The following is a 14,609-nucleotide window of genomic DNA, read 5'->3' on the forward strand; positions in this document are numbered from 1 at the left end:
AAATCAGACATAAAAGATGAAGAAACGAAACCTCCACCATACTCATGGTTGTCATTGGAAACAAAAAAAGTGACACAACTAAGTTCTTAGGAAGAAAAGAGAAACGTAAATTTATATCGGATTTCTTTGATCAAAATGGAAAAGAAACTTTTACATCCTACTTATAATCAAGATGTAAAAAAATTTATTCTTATTTACATCTAACTTTTTGGGTCAATCGTAAAATTTTATATATAATTCATATATTACGGAGCAATATTTTATTTTTGTCATAAGATATTTAATTTTTAATAAAAAACTATTTCACTAATATTTTTATTATGTCCTTAATTCTAAATTTGCTAAGTGTTAAAGATTGTTCTTGTTGAGATAGTGAGACGGAGATTCTGAGAATTTCATTAAAACGGTATTTTGTAAAAATGTACAAAATATTGAGTTATATTTTTTCAAAATGTTAAACCACATAAACAATTAGTATCTCATATATTTTAAGGGATTAAAGATGTTTAATAATCCTTACAAAGTATCTCTTAAAAACTTATATAAATAACAAGATATATTAAAACAATAATGCTTCACAAACTAAAATAAACAACTAATTCTTAACAATTCTAAACATAACTTCTTTATCAAATCTTTTACAACTCATATTCTTTCATAACCACATATCAAGTTATTTGAGACTCATACAAACACGTAAAGTCATTTGATCCATACGTAGGAATAACAAATATGTACTGAGTTGTTTCATTAATATTATTTTTCTCACTGTAATCTTTTACTAATTACTTACTATTTTTTATCAATTAGTTTTTTATATTATTAGACTAATTACTTCTGCTGTAAACTAAAATATGTCATCTTTGAGTATGTATTATGCTGAAATAGTATATAATTTTAGTTACATATATACATAAATAATTTGAAAATAAAAATAAACTGGAATATATCATCCTGTCTCATCACAAGCATTACGAAGCAGTGTCTTGGCCTGTTCCTGCATTATGGAGAGGCATGCATTATTATTGGTGGTGTAATGATACATCAAAGGTACCATTCTAGCTGCATTCAGGCAGAAAATGGTAAATGATGATGGCAGTTCATTTTGGGTCAGAAGCTGTCGGTTGAGACATTTCCATTCAGATGAAATCAAATGGCAAACATGGCTTTGGGCCTCTTCAGCCGAAACGTGCTGCTGTTCATTCATCTAGCAAACAAGATATGACCCATCAACTCCCTTCTCTTCTTTTTTCTGAATTTTTTTCAATCTTTAGTTAGGACATCACATTCATGTTTAGAATCTAACATAGATACAAACACTTCCTTGCGTCTGTACCTTGGCTCCTTCCAAATCATCAGATAAACGAAGGATTTTTGCCAACTTGGGAAAGTTTTCCATAACAGCAACAGTCTCCGTATATTTATAGACTCATCGAAGAGGAAGATTGCATGGAGAAGCTGTTGAAACAATTTTCCAATAACTTAGGGAAATAAGATGAATAACAATGTAGACTTGATATAATTTTTTAAGCGTGAATACAAACTTTCCTAAAAGCAATATTTCGTCCCTTGTAAGAGTGAAGGAGACCACGAAATCCGCTTTTGAGATACGAAGAAGAAATACATCGATGATACTCACTCTTTGTATTAACGTTAAACAAGAATATGATACTCACTCTTAGTATTAACGTTAAACAAGAATATGATACTCAGATATTGATTTGTGTGTTAAGAGAATGAGCGAATTAAATTTCAGTAGAGCATAAGATCCCTTTATATAGATGTTGATCAGGCATCTTTCAAATCTAAGAGATACCAGATTCTGATTAGTTACATTTCTTGAGTGTAACTTTTCATGAATGGTTGTAACTCTTCATGAATAACAACTTTTCTGACTAGTTACATTTCTTGATTGTAACTTTTCATGAATGGTTATAACTCTTCATGAATATTGTAACTTTTCATGAATCTGAAAACTGTCTCTAATACTCTTAAATTTCAAAAATTGTTCCAACAGAAGCACCACATGCATTCCTGTGCTCACGATTCCATTCTTCAAGTATTCCTCTGACCTTGGCAAATCACCACTCCTCAACCAATGTGCCTCTTCCATGAAAGCTTTCAACAATTGCACCCACTGTTTCAAACATATAAATACATCACTTTTACTTCTGCTGCTACTTTACAAAACTTTCTGCGCAAAAAAAATTGAATGTGACATATGCAAGATGAAATCCGCCAAATTTTAAAATACAATAAGTTGACTATTACCGATCTTTTTAGGGTATCTACAGGGTTTAATCCATGCATTTTGTAGACCTTATCTGCGACATCATTGGTCATGTCGAAAATAACACTAAGACACATTTTCATGAAGTCCGGAAGCTGCTCTATACCACCCAATTTCCATCTGAATCGACAGAAATCAATTCGTTGTGAGAATATAAACCTCATATATATGATTAGAAATTAAACAATTGTAAAAAGCCAATTTTTAAACAGTAGAAGTTGAAATTTGAGGAAAAAAAATCTTAACAGGAAAGAAAAATTTAAAAATTTGAGGTTCTTTAAAATGATATAAAATATGTTACAAACGACAATTACATGGAAAAAAACAGAGAGATATCCTACATCGTTTCCATATTTTTAAATGCTTAATTAAGGTATATATTAAACTTTGAAATTCCAAAACATTAATTTTAAAGGAACAAAAATGCCGAAATTTCTAAATATAATGAAGTAGTATCATAAAAATGCCATTGCAGTTAAGGAAGATATAAATTTATAATATATACATAAATATATAAATACCTAGTAATAACATGTTAGTAGTGAGCTTTAAGCCTAACTCAACTCCACAAACCAGCTTGTAAGGTGAGGTTTGCACCTCACTTTTATATTATATTTTTGTCTTATCTCTAGTCGACGTGAGACTTTCAAAACATTTCTCTAAATAAGTGATCCATTCATTATGGGTGTTGAACTCAATTGGACCCTGAATCTTGATAATCCATGATGAAGAGGACAGCGAAGAGTTTTTGTAACATATATAGCTTCAGAATGTTTTTCATGTCTTGTAAGCCATGCATGAAGAAGTTGAAATATGAGGTACCCTACCTCGTCAAGGCTATCTTCTTCAATTCCTAGTTGACTTGCTTCATACAGGGCAGTGAAACCCTTCACATCTTCACCATACGTCTCTTCGAATTTTCTTTTCTCGCTCTTCAGAATGTCAAATAAATCTGCATATTTCGTTATTTACCTTAATAATTTACATTTATATATAATTAAGAAAATTATTTTTCCATATTTATATGTTATATTTCAATATAGTTTTTACAATTATATTTTATATATTTTTTCTACTTTTGTCGTGTAATAAGCTATGTAATTTTAATTTATTATAAGTATGTGTGCAATCGTCGTGAACTTGGTAAAAGTTATTATCTTATCTAACTAAATCATTCAAACCTGGTTTGACATAATGACCTCCTTGTCTCAGCAAGCGAAATGCAAGTGCAACTTCATGGAGTTGATCATGGCTATTGAAAAAATCACAGGATGGTTGCTTAATATCAATTGTTGCTTTTGAAGAACTACTTCAATCTCTCTTCAAAGTGGTGCTCAATTCCAAGCCTTTGGATAATGTCAACCATATGCAAACTCTCCACTGGATTTTCTATGATAAGTTTCTTGCATGCATGCTTAGCTTCCTTCAATATCGAAGCCTGTTTGACGTGGATAAAATCCTGAAAATCAATGTTGCTGAAGATTAAAAGATAATATATAAAATACGTAGAGATTGGAATTCACCGAATTATATATATTTTGTAAAAGTGAAACACACTCACCATGCTGGAATATGCTTTGAGTGAAACTGACTTGGCTTTAGGGCAAGGCTTTAAAAATGGATGGCTCGGATGTATTTTGTGTTGGATACAAACAAAGTCCCACATCGGATAAAATAAGAGATGAACATGAGTTTATATACACATAACATACCTCCATTGATAAGAGGCCTTTTAGAGTGGTATCAAAAGCCTCATTGGCCAAAACTTAATCCTTCTAGTTAAGGATAAAAGAGACATTCCAATTTTCATTACTGGACCTCCTAGGGAGAGAGGAGCATCTTTCAATTTTTCCAATTCTTTTTCCAACCCTAATCGCAGGACAGGAAACCCCAAATTAGGAATCCTAATCCCTCTAGTCAATTTATTTTCTTCCAATTCTAATTTTACAAACAGTTTTTTCAAAAGTTGAGATCAATTGTTACTTTTTAAAAAAGATAGAATTATTTTGAACACAGCCCCTCTTTCGATGGATCAAAAGAAGTATTAAGTCTAATTTATAATACAGTAAACATCCTTGGTCTATGTCCACTTAAGCACTCCCATAATCGGCACCTACAAATTAGGACAATAACGTTTGAATCTAAGATTAGGTATGAGTTCATTATATTACCCATTTTCTATCTTAGTTTCGGAAAAGTGTCATTGGCACTTTAGTCTTGTTTCGTTTGATGGAGTAAACAAGTGAGACTTGGTATCAGATGGTAGTTACAAACAGTGCTATGCCATCAACCTTCACCACAACTTTATGCATTGGGAGGAGTGCTGATTCTTCATTAATTTTTCATGGCTTTTAAATTTTTTGTATCTTTGCTTGAATAAATACCTTGCTACTCTTTCATCTAAAACTACCTTCTTAATTTTATCATCCTGACTAATGAAGACTTTACTTGTAACTTACAAACTAGCTCACGATCCTTTTTTCATACGCTACAAACTGAAAATAAGAAACGTATGTATAATCAAACTTTCTGAACCATACGGTTCTCTTGGGGCCGTCCTCCGGGCCATCCTCCGAAACTGTCTTCCCGTGGTTGTCCTCTCGTAGTTCATAGCTGTTCTTTTATGGCCGTCCTTATGTGATCTTTCTCTAGTGGTTGTCGTCTTTTCGAAATCGTTCTTTCGAGGTTGTCTTTCCGTGACTGTTCTTCCAAGTTGTGTTTAATGACTCATTAATTTCCTAATACAAATTAAAGTGTGATTGAACCGTCATTAGGTCAGCAAAAGATAAAGACTCATCACCAACTAATATGAATAAAGGTCTCAGGTATGACTTTAAGATCACGATGCACAATATATGTATTATTTGTTGTGTCAACCGTTCGATTATATTATTAACTTGAACGTAGTACCTTTGCCAGATACTCACCCACACGATTTGGATAAGGAGAAAGAAGAATGAACGTCACTTGAAAGATGGAAAACAACTAGGAAACCTGTCCGATTTTCAAGACAATTTGTATTGCGGACTTCAACTCTATACCCAAAACTCTTTCCATAATTTTTTTCCCTCAACATTAAATGAAAAAGAAGGCATTTAATAATTTTGTTGATTCGTCCAAACTGACGTAAATCTAACCTTGTGAAACTTTATTTTAGTATAGGTGTTAGGAAGCTAGGTGTTAATGCTACTAAGGATGATATTCAATCTATTGAGAAGGGGAGTATCTCTACCTAAAGTCAATAAATCAATAAGTGTAGAGGGGATGTATTAAAAAACCTCAAATTTATTATAAATAAATGTTTCCAATTGTGCCTTGAATCGAAATAATGATAACATGAAATTGATAATGATTTCGGACGATCTGTTTATCACGCGTAATCATGACAGAACATAAATAAAATAATAAGTTAAATATATTTTTAACTTTAACTCTCACATAAAATTGGAATCCATTCTAAATTTTAATATATATAAATTGTAAAAGTGAATCATATAATCATTTTAATATAATTAAGTAAAATTTGTTTGACCTAACAAATATATGTTTTTCAATTAGAATTAGAATTAAAACGAAAATGTATTAAACAAAATAAACAATTCAAATGCTATTATTAAATCAAATGTATTTGGCACATAAAATTTAATTGGTTAAAATTATTATATTTATTAATGTTTAAAATTTAAAATTTTAAAAATATCAAAGTTTTAGATAAAAATGAATTTTAATTTAAAATCAAAATCTATGAACTAGTTACAGATTTCATAAGGATTACCTTAAAAATATTTTGTTTATATCATGTTGTTCTTTTTTTTATTTATCTTTTCATCGCTATATTCCTATCTAAAAATTTAGAACCTCAAAAATAGAATTAGAAAAGAGAGAATTATGTGTTTTTCTTGCTTGCATGAAATTTTGATTTTTTTTTCTCAATTTTAACATAAATAATAGTAAATAAAAAATTGAATTCATATATTATATTATCATACTATTTTAAAATCCTTAAAATTATTTGTTTGTAGATTTTTTTCTTATATATTAGTTAACTTTTTTATATTTAATTTCAAAATAACAATAATATTTTTATGTAAAACAGGATGATTATATCTTATCATGATCTATGATTATTATTTTTGTCATTTTTATTAAAAATGTAATTAAATATGATAATTTAATATTTTATTATTAAAAAAAGTTGTTATTTAATTATTTAAAAAAAATGGCTTTCAATATGATATATATAAAATGTAAATGGGATGTTACATCTAATTTTATTTATTTTCATATACATTATTGGCATTTGATTATATTATGAATTTATTTATTTTAATGTCAATATTTACATTTTTTAATTATAAGTTGAAAATGAATAAAAACGTTTAAAAAATGCAAATGGTTGATCACTTTATAACTTTAGTTTAGCAATTGTTTTAAGCGAAGTAAAACAAGTTGATCACTTTTGGTATATACTTTTCAACTTTGAATCGGTATATACCTTTATGGTATTTGAGGATAGAGTTTGACGTTTTTAATAGAAGGAATCTAAAACGTGTTTGTTTCATTTCATGTAAGTATATGATAGGTGTTTTATGAGGGGCATGATGGGAATTCAAATCTGACTCACCACATGTTATAATGAATCCTTGTAGGGTATACCAATCATGAAAAACTCTTACAACTATTGAAGGAATTTCTGGACCCTCTCACCAACAGTATGAACTTTCACTACTGTCACCCATTCAACTCAAAAATAAGAAACATTATCTGATGATGGTTCAATAATAGGTCATTGAGTTCCATTCACACCCAATAGCCAAAAACATAATCGAAGTCCTGATTTTCTCAATAAAGTTGTTTGATTCTTGTCACTTTTTCAAATTTGTCTATTATAATAATTTGGCTTAAAAATAAAATTTATTTGTTTTTCCTTATGTTTAATGTAGTTTATATTTTAATAAATTATGTTCAATTTTATATTTTTTTAATGTAAATTAAAATTATATATACAATATTATATGTTAAATTAATATTAATCTTATATGTCAAGTCAGTATAAATGCAATTTATCAAATGTATTTTATTCAATTCAAATTTTGATTAATTTTGTTAAATTTAGTCTCAATTTTTGTTAATTTTATTTAATTTAATATTAATTTTTGTTAATTTTATCCAATTTAATTTTAATTTTAAATTTTAGAAAGAAAATTCTCTATTATTTTTAAAATTAAATGAAAAAAAACTCCGTTATTTTTAAAATTAAAAGAAAATTCTTCATTGATTTTAAAATTTTTTTATCATTTTTTAATTTAGAAGAAAAATTATTCATTATTTTTAAACCAATTCTAACTTTATTTTTTACATTAAAAAAACAAATACAATTATTATATTTCAATAATATAATTTGAGTTGGTATAAAAATAATGAAAAAAATATATTTAATAAAATTATAAATTTTAGTAAAAATTAAATGCAGTGTCAAGTCAATTTAGAAAAGAACAAGTTGAGATTAAATTAAAAAATTAATAAAATTTGAAACTAAATTGAATAAAATTAAAACTAAATTAAATATAAAAAACTAATACTTATACTAAAAACTCATTTAAAAAGTGACATTAATACTGATATCCGACAAAAATGTCTATTTAATACGTAGATATTTTTTAATGAAAAGAAAATAAAAAATAAAATAAAAATTTACAAATTAGCATGTAATATACTGTTTATCTTCCATTAATAATATTGAAAAGAAAAACTAAATTAAACATTATTTATCAAAATAAACATTATATTGAACTTTTAAAAGAAAAAAAGTTTCACATTAAAGTAAATGAAGACAAAAGAGAATTATTTAAGCCTAATCATTTCGAAGAATAATTGTATCAGAATATAAATTTTTGTCGACAACTCTACTTTCTTCATTTGCATAATTTTGTCTCCGCGCACAGTTGTTGAGTGCTATGTCCGGTTGTAATGTTTGTGACACATTTAGATAGTTAAATAGAAATTTTACTCCTTTTAAAATACACAGATACTTTTTAAATTATATCTTTTAATAGGTTTTGAAACCACCGTTTTTAATTCATAATATAATAAGATAATTATACGTTCATTTTTATTTTACAGGATAGTGGAAAAATATAAAAATTCAATAAGAAAAATGAACCCATAAACTGAAGGAGTATTTAGAGTATCTTTTACTCATTGTCTCACTTGAGGATACTCGTATTTTGAAGGAAAATGTTTTTTAATAATTTTTTTAACAATATTTTTATAATAATTTATGATTGTTTCATTTTAAATATATATCCTAATAAAATAATAACACATAATCTAACACACAGTTGTAAAAAAGTTATTAAAAAAACTATTAAATATTATAATCCTATTTTAAAAGTTGACACACAAATTTGTTTTTCCCTCCCATATATATTGCCTTGACTTTTCTCTCCCAAAGTAGTTTGAATTTTTTGTGCTTCATTTTATAAAACCATAACCATAACATTTTTTAAATATTAAAATTGCATTTTTATTTTTAAATATTAGAAAAATAAGGACTTAAAATAATATATAAAAAAATTAACACCGAGCATGTGAGTACCTGCTGGTGAGAATTTGACATTAAGTTATTTTTTTACCTTAATTATTTTATTAAATTTAATTCTCTTCCTGTCATATTCTCTCTCTCTATATATAATGAAAATAGTTTATAAGGTCGTATGAGTTCTTTCAGCTAGTTTTCTACACATAATTAATTTTACGTTGTTTACCCACATTACAAGCAAATAAAAAGTAGTTGATAAGTGTATGGCAGCTCTAAACTAAAATATATGAGATAATCCAAATTAAAATAGTAACTAATTAATTTTAGTATTTTTTTCCACATATTATGAATATTAAATTTATTTTACTAGTTTTATTAATTATTACTTTTTCACAAAAAATTATTTAGATACGGTAATTGCCTATATTTTTTATTTAATGTTCGTAATAAATTATATGTATTATTTTTCATACTTAAATCTATATTTTTTTTTCCATTAGTTACTCTTTGTCAAATTTGTTGATACGACATTCGATCATTTTACGTACAAGTCGATTTCATGAATTGCTTATCACATCATTTATTCATTGATCATAATTTATTTTTTAATAAAAGAAGTGTAGAATCTTGTTAATGAATGATTTGATGAGGTTAAATAAAAACATTAAATTTTTTCATTTCTAAAAATGTGGAATATTTTTTAGTTCCTATACGATATTTAATTTAACTCTATTAGTATTTTAATTTTAAAATTAGTTGATATATATATATATATATATATATATATATATATATATATATATATATATATATATACCTATTGTAAGGGCGAAGTGATTGTTTGGTAAAGGCCCATAAAGAGTGGGCTTATGTTTGTTGCACCGAACTACGATCAAAAAGGCCCTTTTGCTTCCTGCACCTCACAAAAATAGGAAAAGACTTAGACATATTTTTATCAATGGACCATATCACCGTTGTCACGGTTGCTACCTTTGTCGCCTTTTCATAATCATCGCTGCCTTATAGAAAGAAGAAGTAAGAAAATGAGGAAAAAAAAAAACTAGTTCTGAAAAACTTTTTCTATAACTCTTTTTTATGTATTACAGAAAGTCTATTTCATTCTAAAAAGCATTATATAAGTTCCAAAAAGTTTATTCAGCAAATTCTTTTATGCAAAACCTGTTCTAAAATTCCAGAAATTTTATTTCGAGAGAAAATTTGTTTCAAAAGATTTATTTCCTAAATTCTGAAAAAGTTGTTCCTGAAAAACATGTAATAAGAAAATCACTTACTTGAAAATTTGGCGGTACACAAAGAAATTATGAGGGTATAGGAAGTAAAAGCTTCAAAAGAGAATGACTCTTGGGCCCAAATAAACAAACAACTAAGTGGATAAACTAATCTAATTTAATTGTCTTAAATTTGAGATCCAATGAATAAAAAAAAACTCAGGAAATACTTTATCACCTAATATATTTTTTTCCTTTTAAGGTTTACAACTAAATTATCACCTAATAAATTATTTACTAGCCCTACCATTTTAATATATCTATGTAAAAGCTACCTAATTCCATAATTGGAAGGATTAAAGTATCACTCTGGCCTAAATTCTCTCCAAACAAATCCTTGATCCGACCAACCCAGTTTTTCGTGGTTGCATAACATCGCAAATTCTATATATAATTCCTCTATATTTCATTATTTTCTTATTTAAAAAAATCTTATTTACCTTCTCCTTCTCTTTTTTTCCTCTTAAAAAAAGTATAAGAAAAATCTTATATTTTTAATAAGTACATGGTAAGTCTCTGGATCGGTTATAGTGATCATATTATAAAGCTTTATAAGAACACGCAAAAGAAATAATCTATGCTAGATTTTGTTGCAACCTGCACTTTACAAGCTGTTAGTATTATTAGTATTTGTTCTAAAGCGAATTCCAAGGATTCTTCATTGAGAAAATGGCTAATTAGCACAAAAAATTGTTATTTGTTGCCATGAGTGGCACTCTTTGGCGCATAATCAGCTGATGCTGTCACTTACAATATTCTCTGGAATTATCCATTGTCTATTTACTGTCATGGGTAGAACAGAAAAACCAACGTCATCGCTTCAAATTCAAATCTAGTTAACAAAACAAGTGATGATGCTGAAGTGATAGTAGGAGTATTGTAGGTAGGTTGACACAACAATCATTCCTCGTATCTGCACAAAGCAAACAACTGACATATTCTCTTGTATAAAATCATATGTGAAAAATGTTACATAGAATATGATATCTGTACATGATTTGCATAACTTTACTCCTTTAACACTTGAAGAATACGTACACAGAGATGAACACAAAATTCAGGGTCAAATGTGAAAGTAAACATCATGAACAGAGTTTTGGCAGGTACGTAGCATTGCTCATGATATGAGTCCCTGACCTCTTTAGCTGGGACCCGTTCTGCATTCCTTCTGAATCTCCTCTAAGCTCTTCCCCATCATAGCTTCTCTTTTCAACATCCTCTCTCACCTCTATGTTCTTGAAGCTTTTACGAAATACGGATTCAAAAAAGTTTTTCAAGTGATCATTTTCCTGGAGCAAGGTTTTCATTCTGCTTTGTTTAGTAACGTAAGCTCTGGGTTTTGCCTCTGAAGGAAACACCAAGTTTCGAGTAAGATTTCTCAGAAGTTCTGCTGACAGCTTCTCGTGGTTCAGTGTACAACAGATACTTATCTTCTCTTTGTCACTCAATCCTGCATGGACCTATCAATCTATATCAATGACTGCAAGAAAACTTCATATAACACTACACATTGATAAAAAAATAAAAGTAGTTGCAGCAATAATCAATTAGAAGCCGCAAGCTTTCTAAAGTGAAAAGTTGCATTCAAGTATCACAGTCTTGCAATCATAGAACAATGCAAAGTGGTAGTTTACCTTGAGATACATGTCCATGGCTAGGTATAATTGATCATGAGATTCCCTTGCAGTATCTGGGAGCACGGTAATCAATGCTTCAAACTCAAAAGGTTTGAGATGGGGATCTGGAGCAACTTCCACAAGGAACAAATCCATCATTTTCGCAACTCTCTTCAGTCTATTTGAATCTACCTCAGAACTGTGTCCAAAGAAAAATATGTGTACGAGTCTAAGGACAAAACCAACATCATATGCTTGACCCCTCCCACGTGGAGATGGAAGAAGTAGATAATCAATTGTTGTTTGATCCAGAAGAGGACCTATAAGACTTTCTATCTTGTCTACGAAACTTGTGCTCATTTTCAAACCTACAGCCATTCGATTTAGATTGAACAAATCCTTGCAAGAAATTGATCTCAAATCTAGCAGCAAAAGAAGATCGATAACAACCTCGGTAGTCTCAGTCTTCTCATCCTGTAGAGCACCAAGACAAGTTGAGTTGTGATAGTAGAACAGGAATCTAGAGACCACACCATGATCAAAATCATAAGATAGCATTGTCCTTGTGACCTTGTCCAACAAATCAATCTTCAAGAACAGAAGATGTTCAAACCACCATGTGGCCCCAGAGCAGTTATTTCTGAGGCTGTTATTGCTGCTTGTATCACAAGAAAACTGGAAGCTGGATCTGTTGGAGGAACATGTATTTGGACTGGTAATGCCAGGTGATGCCAGTCTCTCTATCAAGTGATCCATAATTCTGTCCAGAATGGCCAAATAACCTTTAAAAGAAAATAAGTCTTGACACTGTTTCAATGCTTCAACGAGCTCAGACCAAGTCCAGAAACGAATTCCTTCGAGAAACTTTTCAATGTGGGGCTTCAAGTTGGGTGTTTCAGGACCATCATCACATTCCATCTCCATGAAATGAGCAGCAGAACACAGCAGGGACATGGTTGATGGAGATGGAGTTACCTCCATACTGCTTTAGTGTAGCAAAGTCGTGCTATGAGCTAAAAAGCATGTGTACCCATGGAAAGTCGCAAAATATAACTTTCACTCCCACATTTATGACCAAGAGTAACCAAAAAAGTTGCTAAATTCACGGGAGAAAGGTGAAAGAATATTCTGCAAAGCAGAAGCAGAAGTATTGAAAACTATTTCATTTCTTTACCAAAGAAAGTAAAACAGTGTGCAGTGTATGAAAGTCACAAAATAAGGCATACAATTTTCAGGAAAATAAACAAAATAACATTTTTTCAGAGAACATGTTTATGTTCTGCTATATTTGATAGTATAAGGAAAAAAAGATACCTTGTAATTTTAACAAGAAACTCTTAGGAGGAGGACTTAAGTCTAATTCAATTCTCGCTTGCCATTTTTAAAATAAGTTTTACACTGAGTTAAATACGGTCTAATTGTGGCCCAGACAGAACAATGTTCTAACAAATTTCGGTAGGATAAGCTTTAATCTATGCTATATATTAAGAAATAGACTTAAATATAACTTAACTCTAAAAAAGTTTTATAAAATAAGATTTGCATTCATTTGTATATTTTAAATTGTTATTATTTTCATGGGAACCATCATACTTTAAAATCTATTTTTAAAATACTTAACTAACACTGATAATTTTTCTTTATTTTTCACTTCGTGTGACATTCTGTCTCTCGTAACAGGGAAGAGCAAATATACCCACAAAATAATACATGTGATGATGATAAAAGAAAAAGTGCAGGAGAAGATATTTTAAGAAAATATATGATGGGGGTGATGTTTGTAAGAAGGGAAAGACATAGGTGATGATGCAGTTCGTGCAGAGCATGATGACAGGAAGGGTGAAGCAAGCAGGTCCACATGCCTGCCACACTTTAAGCTGCAATTAAATGTTAAGTGTCTATTTCTCATGCTGTTGGGAGTAAAGACCATGCGCATGCTAGTTAGTCACCAACCGTTTCACTCAAAAATATAGAATAAAATAAAGAGTTTCACCTTGCTGATTATGAAAGCTTTATCTCCATTATGGTATTCACTTCAAGATCACACTCCATTGTTCCAGCATTAATGAGTATGCATGCCAAAGATGCATTTAAGGATTAGGAAGTTTGGGTGGCGTGTCTGTAAATGACAAAACACCAATCAGAATAGGGAAGCTCGTGGAACAAAAAGAATCATTAGTAACAAAAAAACCAGAGACGGATTATGTGAACAGAAAAGGTTAAAAGGTTGTTTTTTCTGATCATAGTCAACAAAGGAAGCGAGCATGTTGGTGTTTTCTGCAAAAGTAAATAAAGGAAAAGATTGGTAACATTAGGCAGAGAAGTTGATAACACTGGGCGAAAATAATAGAAGTCAACACAAAAAAGATAGGTAAAGGTTTGATTAATTAATTTATTAAAACTAAAAAAATAGTGCAAACAGCGTAATAATTAAAATAATAGTATAATAGCAAAGGAGATATTTTATTAAAAGAAAAGAGGTTTCACAAGTTGTGTTTGTCCACCGAATTAAAAATGGAGACATGTTTGGAAGCAATTCTAGAAACACATGACACAGAGACAAAGAACATATAATGGTAATTAAAGTGAGCCAGAATTCAAAGTGAACAATGTATGGTTAACGTGGCACTTTCCTTTTTCCGTTACTCATGCCACCAATTTTTGGGGTTGTAACTTCCTTTGACCAACTAATTCACAAATCTATTGACCTGGTTCACTGTTTTTAAATTTCATCATAAATAATAATAATAACCTAACTTGTGCCTTAAATTACTTAATATCCCATCTGGGGTATCATCATTTTCAACACCGTTATTAGTACTAGGACGTGAATACCAACTCACGCCATTGATAGGGATTACTTGCTATTAATT

At 29.4% G+C, this 14,609-nt stretch overlaps 1 protein-coding gene and 1 pseudogene across 1 annotated transcript; both read right to left on the bottom strand.

Moving 5' to 3' along the window:
* Window positions 1–949: 949 nt before the first annotated feature.
* Window positions 950–3,956, bottom strand: LOC124819563 (neryl diphosphate diphosphatase, chloroplastic-like; annotated as a pseudogene).
* A 6,903-nt stretch (window positions 3,957–10,859) lies between these two features.
* Window positions 10,860–12,832, bottom strand: LOC124819568 (BTB/POZ domain-containing protein At3g22104-like). The gene is made up of 2 exons (XM_047291116.2): window positions 11,755–12,832; window positions 10,860–11,580 (listed from the first exon to the last, which is right to left on the bottom strand). The coding sequence occupies exons 1-2, from the start codon at window positions 12,715–12,717 to the stop codon at window positions 11,203–11,205; spliced, it is 1,341 nt and encodes a 446-aa protein (XP_047147072.1). The 5' UTR covers window positions 12,718–12,832; the 3' UTR covers window positions 10,860–11,202.
* Window positions 12,833–14,609: the final 1,777 nt, after the last annotated feature.

The sequence above is a fragment of the Vigna umbellata genome, chromosome 5, assembly GCF_029865625.1.
Source record: "Vigna umbellata cultivar VRB3 chromosome 5, Vumbellata_1.0, whole genome shotgun sequence".
In the NCBI taxonomy this organism is placed as follows: domain Eukaryota; kingdom Viridiplantae; phylum Streptophyta; class Magnoliopsida; order Fabales; family Fabaceae; genus Vigna; species Vigna umbellata.

Bases quoted from the DNA above. Each gene is read 5' to 3' on its own strand.
- LOC124819568 (XM_047291116.2), bottom strand. From the start codon at position 12,717: ATGGAGGTAACTCCATCTCCATCAACCATGTCCCTGCTGTGTTCTGCT. The intron at 11,581-11,754 runs GTAAACTACCAC...ATAGATTGATAG, and splicing joins CCATGGACATGTATCTCAAG to GTCCATGCAGGATTGAGTGA.